Here is a 6,710-nt window from a genome sequence, read left to right as displayed (position 1 = left end):
CGTCATTGGGCCGCCCCTCCCCCCCGTCTGGCTCCAACTTGCTCCACCCCCAGCCTCACCTCTGGCATCAAGCGGTCTCCGCCGCTCCGCTCGCAGCTGCTGGGACTGGCAGCGAAGAGTGTCTAGCTTGCAGCAGGTGGCCCAGGATCCTCAACTGGTCCTCCACCCACGAACGGTGCCAACGATTCCCTGTGTGTTGGTGGGCAAGTGGCTCCCTATCTCTGGGCCTCGCATTTTTCCACCCGCACCGAGGTCCCTCTGTTTAGTGCCAGGCTCCCAGCTTCCTTCTACCGCGTGCACTGGAGACATGTTCACCATCCAGGGCTCCTCGAAATATCTCGGAGGTCCTAGAGAGGCCTCCGGATCCTGTCTGCGTGAGGCACCCCGCCCTCTGGCAACCCAGTTTTGTGCCTTCACAGTTTGCCACTGCATGTTTATTTATTCCGTCATCATTGCTATCACAGTGCCGAGTGCTGGGCGCAGTGGCACAGAGTCAGGGCAATTCATAGATGGCTGTTGCACTTATGGAGAGCAGGTTGGACCCAGATTCTGTCCGCACAGCCGCTGGCGCTCCTTTCACCGGGCCGCTCAGCCCCTGTTGGACAGCGCTCAACATCAAGCCAGACACAGTTCTGTGATATCTGCTCAGTAGCCATAGTCCAGCCCCAGGGTCACCCTCTTGCCACCGGCAGCCCTCCCTGTATTTTAGCACAGCTTCCTCTGGACATTTGGTGTGAAGATCTGTTTCCTGGTTGGTTTCCTTCTTGGGGGAGGATTTACTCCACACTCTGACCTCAGTGCTACTCTCACCCAGGGGCCATATCAGAAACCTTGTGCTACTTGACTCCAGGGTGAGAGGGAACCTGGTATCTGGGTGACAGTGTAGCAGAACCCCTCCTTCTTGCCCCCATCTGTTGCTACCCTTTCCCACTTTCTGCCCATTCCTCCCCCTAAATGAGAAAATCAGATGGGGAACGCGCCCATTTGGGCACTTGTTCATTCAAAAGTCACTTGTTGAGCACCTCTGGGTGTGTATAGTACCTCAGCACTGCGCTCAGCTATTCTAGATGCTAAAGGGTAAAGCAGTAAACAACTTGGGGCTCCAGCAACTTGAGAAGCTGTTGCAGGAAGATTGCAAGTTTGAGGCCAGCCTGGGCAATCCAGTAAGACCTTGCCTCCACATAAAAATCTTTTTTTTTTTGAGGCAGGGTCTCACTACGTAGTTGAGACTGACCTGGAACTCACTATGTAGCCCAGGCTGGTCTTGAACTCACAGTGATCCTCCTGTCTCAGCCTCCTGAGTGCTGGGATTACAGGTGTGCACCACCATGCCCTGCCCAAATAAAAAGTTTTTAAAATGTTGGGATATAGCTCAGCCCTCCCTGGGCTCAATCCCCAGTACCACAAAAAAGAAAAAATTAAAAAGCAGTATGTCAGGGAGTGAGAGTATTACAGAGAAAAATAAAGCAAGGAAGGAGGTGGCTGGGCTGCGGAGGAACAGGGTTATATTAAATTAGAGTGGATCTAAGAAGGCCTCACCAAAGAGGGGACATTTGAAGTTGGTAAGGGTGTGGGCCAGTGCGCAGGTAGGAAAAGAGAGCTCCGGGAGAGGGGGCTGCCAGGACAAAAGCCTGGAGGGAGGAAGGGTTCTGAAATGACCGAGGCACAGCAAGGAGGTTGGGTGCAAAGGACCTGCAGGACATGGCAGAAGAATAATGTGTTTCAACTCAAAAACCCGAGAGAGGAAAATCACCTGTACCCACACCACACGGAGACAAGCACCAGTAATTTATTCTGCAGTCTGTGCTGAAGTTAGTGAAAGAAGAGGTGACGTGGGTCACTGTGGATGTGTGCAGGTTTGTGACTGCTTCCTTCTGAGCATGGCATTGTGACTGTTTACCTGGGCCACAACCCCTTCGTGTGCCTCAGTTGTTTAATTTGCAAGTCAGCACAGGCTGTTCCGTCTTGGCGCTGTAAAGAGTAATCTTACACACAGAGCTCAGCAGCATTTCCAGTTCAGAAATGAACGAGCGGTGGAAGAGGCCAGCAGCTGAACTGCTTCCTCGGGGCCCCAGAGTCTGCCAGCCAACCTGGGAAGGGAGCAGGAGGCAGATCTGGACAGTGAGACCCACACTGGGACATGCAGCAACATCACTAATGAGAGTCACAGAGAAGGAGAATGGAATGGTGGTCGCTCAGGGCTGGGGTAAGGAGAAATGAGTTAATGTCTCATGGGGACAGAGTTTGGGAAAATGAGAAAGTTCTGGAGATGGATGGTGTGACGTTTGCATAATAAGAATGCGCTCAATGCCACTGAACATCAATAAATGGTTAAAATGGTCAATTTTATGTATAATTTGCCACAATAAAAATGATCACTGTTTTTGTTGAGCAGAGGAAGGGTCTGCCTCCTCATCTGCAAGGTGGGGAGAGGGGACAGGTCGGGTGTCCTCTCCTCTCCATGGGGCAGACACTACCCACCCCTGGCATGTCTGGGCACTCTCGGGCACCACACCCAGCAAACAGGAGGAGGTGGCAGCACCAGAGCCCTGCCAGGTGGCCTTCTGGGGTCCCCCCACTCAGACTGCTGACACTGAGGGGCCCCAGAGGCAGCCCTGAGTGCCCCTGTGGGGAAGTGCAGGCTTCTGGCCACTCCCCACAAGCCACCCCGAATCCAACTCATGCAGCACATACAGCCACGATCTACCCTCTGAACCCAACTTTTTGTGGAAACCAGGAGAGCTACAGAGTCCTCCTCCCCCTCAGCCCTGGATGCCCCAGATTGGGGGAATCTGAAGGAAGGCTTCCTCCATGCCATTTCACAGTGGTTCCCCGTGGGACGAAGATCTGTCATCACAGGGAGTCTGGCTTGACGGTACACACCTTGTCCATAATGTATTTTATTGATAGCTCCTGGTTACAGACCTCCATTCCGTTCCTCTCCCAGGAGTCTTCCTAATGGTCCCAACCCACTCTCCTCCCAGGGAGTCCTGATAAACCATGTGTGGTCAGTTCAATTCTTGCTTCAGCTGAGAGCCTGACCAGGTCCAGGTCTGTGGCTGGGCTGTGGGTAGTCTGACAGTGTCCTCAACCTTAGAATGGTCCTCGGTCTTGCAGGTGTGTAGTGCTCAGTGCTCTTCTAGCCTGGCCCCTTCTCAGACACTGACACATTTCTGTTCCCTCCTGGGAGCCAGGGCTTGACCCTCCTTTGGGTTAATTTGTACACCCGTCAATGCTAGGCCATTGCAGTGCCTCCAGCCAACGTGGGAGCCACATGATGAGGACAGGTGAGGACAAATCTGCAAGGTTGAGCTGCGTATGGTGGCGCATACCTGTGATCCCAGTACTCTGGGAGGCTGAGGCAAGAGAATCAAAGTTGAAGCCCAAGCCTGGGCAACTTAGCAAGACCCTGTCTTAAAATTAAAAAGGGCTGAGGATGTAGCTTAATGTGAAGGCTCTGGATTCAACTCCCCAAACCGAAAAATGAAACAAAACAAAACCTCTGTGAGACTGGGCAAATGAACGAGGTCTTGCATCAGCCAAACTGCAGCCACTTCTGGTCTACCTTGGAGCTACAGTGCACACCCCGAAAGACCCTGGCCAGTCACTTTCCATGATTTCTAAGGAGGCAGCCGATGGCACCTGGATCACAAGTGAGCAGAGAAGTGCATGGAAGGGTGGCACACCCATCAATAGATTAGGAGTCAGAGGCTACCTAAACTAACACCACACGGCTCCCAAGTGGCAGAGGCAGGATTGGTCTCAAGGTGGAGGCCCCCAGACTCAGAATGCGGAACTGTATTGCTTTTAGATCGAGAGGGGGATGCTGATATTACTTGCCGAAAGAGGGAACTGGGACTCAGAGATTCATGGTGCCTTTCCCTGAGTTGCACAGCAAATCAGTAATAGGGCTGGGATGGCACCTAAGCTTGCCTGGTGCCTCACCCTGAGTTTCCCTTCCTGAATTTGGCCGCCTTCCTCTGAGGGCCCAGTTGGTGCGGCTGGGGGTAGTGCTGTCCCAGGCCTTTCCTGGGGCGGTCCAGTTACCTGGCAGAGGTGCGTTCTGAGCATGCACTCTTTTTCCACCAGTTCTATGGAAGCCATTTGGGAACTAAGAAGGGGAAACATTGTTCAACAAACATTTACTAAGCACCTACAGTGTTCCTGGCTCTGATCCCAATTCCTGGAATTGCTAGTGAAAAAGAAAAGAGGGGACCCTTCCCTTCTTGGAGGTTGTGCGCTAGGCTGAGGAAACAGACATGAAGCAATAAACCATAATAAAGAGGTACACTCTGTAGCAGGTTAGAAGGCAGCAGTTGCCGTGGAAAGAGTAAGATTTGAGCAGGGTAAGGATGTTTGCGTACCAAAGTGGGCCTGAGTAAGTGGCCAGGGTAGGCATGTTGGTGACAGTCATTTGAAGCAGGCTTTGAAAGAGTCAAGGGATGGAGCCATGTAGATACAGCCCTGGCAGAATGGACAATCAGTGCAAAGGCCCTGGGGCAGGAGCATGATGGGGAGGTATGAGGTAGAGTGAGATGGCTAAGGTGGCTGGAAGAGAGTGAGTAGCAGTGGGTAGCAGGAGGTAAGAGAATGTTGCACCAGATGTTACAAAATCCCATGGACATCTGTGAGGACTTTGGCTTTTATTCCTAGAGTAAAGAAGTCCCTAGGAGATGGAGGCAGCAAGACGTGTGAGGCATTGGAGTGCTGCATCAGAACTTGCTTGTTTCACACAGCCCTAATACCCACTCCATCCTGGGGAGCCTGGACCAGAGTCAGGCAGGGAAAGAGAGAAAGCCATCACTACCACAAAGCCCCAGCAGCCAAAAATGTCTCCTTTGGTAGCATCCGGCCTCAGGGTGTGACTGGCTGCCCCACCCGCAGAGGTTCGGGATGTTTCCCTGGGGGCAGGCCCTGCCAGGGGTCTGGTACCCCAGGGAAAGTGGCAGCTGTTTATCTTGTGGTGGGACCAGGAGCGTTAGACAGCAGAGTCAACAAGCTTCAGCCTCACTTACAAAATCCTATTTTCCAAACAAGCAGCTCCTCGGAGCCCCTTATCAGGCCTCCAGGTGGAAAAACCCCGTTGCCGGGCAATGAGGCCTTATCTGCGAGGAGGCCAGCGCATGTTGATTTCATTAGATCCTCTCCCATCTGTTTCTGCAAACATCTCCAGGGGCTTCCAATTAAGGTTTTGCTTTTCTTCTTTGCAGATGTTTGCTTTAATCTAATAAAGCGGATAACAGGCCTCCTCAATGGGTGGGTGAGGGCCTAGTCCCTGGGGGGTGATAGAAAGATGGAGGAGGGCACCTTAGACACCAAGCTTTGACCCTGAGGCTGGCTCGCTCAGGACCAGCGATGCGGCAGGTTGGTGAGAAGGACCAGGCCTGGCCCAAACTGAGAGGTGAGTGAAGACTTCCGGTGCCTGCCTCCTTTCCTCTGGCCCATGCCTGGTTTTCACAGGTCCATAGTGGCACCTCCCTGCTGAGCAGGTGTCTTCTAGGGTGATACCATCTCACCACTGGATAGAGACTCCTGCATCCAGCCAGAAGAGCACCCAGGTGAGGGGCTGCAGGGCTCTATGCTGCGGGAGAGCTGCTCAGTGGCACGCAGGCTCCAAAGGGTGCCAGGTAAACCTGGAGATGGAATTGCAGGGCTTGGGACTGAGGTGAGGGTCTGGCAGAGCAGAGTGAGGCTGCGGTGTGACGGCTTGGACAGGCACGGTGGTGGGAAAGGAGGGGAGGAGCCCTGACCCAGGGATTTCCTCAACTCTGTGAGCCATGGAGGCTGACTTTTAGAGGCTCCTGGGGATGAGCCTCCAGGCGACTTGAGGGTGATCCTGGTCTCCAGAGCACTTGCTGGCTGCCAAAAGCAGCCCAGGACGGTGGGAAGAGCTGAATTTTGGAGCCAGCGAGACCTCACTGAGTGGCCTGGTAAGAGTTGCTTAACTGTTCAGAGCCTCTGTTTCCCATTCTACAAAATGGCCAAAGTGATTTCTGTGTGATGCCTGTGCATTTAGCTGAGAAAATTCAGTGCCACTCTGTCGGCGCTGGCTTAGGGGAGCTGTTAAGAGGAGGGAAAGTCTGGCACAGATCCTGGTCCTTGAGAGAGCTCAGCACCCATGATTGTCCCCCAGCCCAGGTCCCTGGAGGCTCTCAAAGCTCACCCCTGCCCTCTCTCCCCAGGCTCTGCTGTGGAGGAGCCCTTGGTTATGTGGTTCTATTTTGCAGTTCACTGACTGACAAAATGATCCACGTTCTTCATGCTTCAGCATTGGCAGGAAGGGGCAACTCAACTTCCGGGAGAACTTCAGTCTTCTTACCTGTGTAATGGGCTGCCGGTGACAGCATCCACCTCCTAGCACTCCTGTGAGGGCTGAGGGCCTGTTATATGCCAGGTGTTTCACACAGGCTGTCCTCGTTACTCTTCTCATTGCTGAGACAAAATACCAACACCTACAATTAAAGGGAGAAAGCTTTATTTAGCTCACAGTTTGTAAAGGTTTCAGTCCCTAATCAGCTGGCTCCAAAGCAAGGTGGCTTTGGCAGAGGGAGATCGCCGAGGAGAATGTTTCATGGAGGACAGACAGTGGCAAATCAGTAAGGGAATTTCCTGTCTCTTTTATTTTATTCAGATGAGTCAAGGAGGGCAGCACTCACACCCTTGATCCCAGTGCCTTTGATCCTAGCATTGTACTATGAATCAGTCCCACA

At 53.0% G+C, this 6,710-nt stretch overlaps 1 protein-coding gene across 1 annotated transcript in view; it reads right to left on the bottom strand.

Annotated features, from left to right (window-relative positions):
- Positions 1-4,399, bottom strand: part of Chga (chromogranin A) — a 16,086-nt gene extending 11,687 nt beyond the window's left edge. Inside the window, exons 1-2 of the mRNA XM_010609219.2 lie at positions 4,365-4,399; positions 1,540-1,692 (exon numbers count right to left, since the gene is read on the bottom strand). Of these exons, the coding sequence (XP_010607521.2) occupies positions 1,540-1,692; positions 4,365-4,399 (188 nt within the window). The remainder of the gene's footprint in view (positions 1-1,539; positions 1,693-4,364) is intronic.
- Between the last annotated feature and the right edge of the window lie 2,311 nt (positions 4,400-6,710).

This window comes from Fukomys damarensis, unplaced genomic scaffold (assembly GCF_012274545.1).
Source record: "Fukomys damarensis isolate Sample0158 unplaced genomic scaffold, DMR_v1.0_HiC HiC_scaffold_21, whole genome shotgun sequence".
NCBI lineage: Eukaryota > Metazoa > Chordata > Mammalia > Rodentia > Bathyergidae > Fukomys > Fukomys damarensis.
Note: the sequence above shows the minus strand (reverse complement) of the source record. Positions and strands in the feature narration are given on the sequence as shown.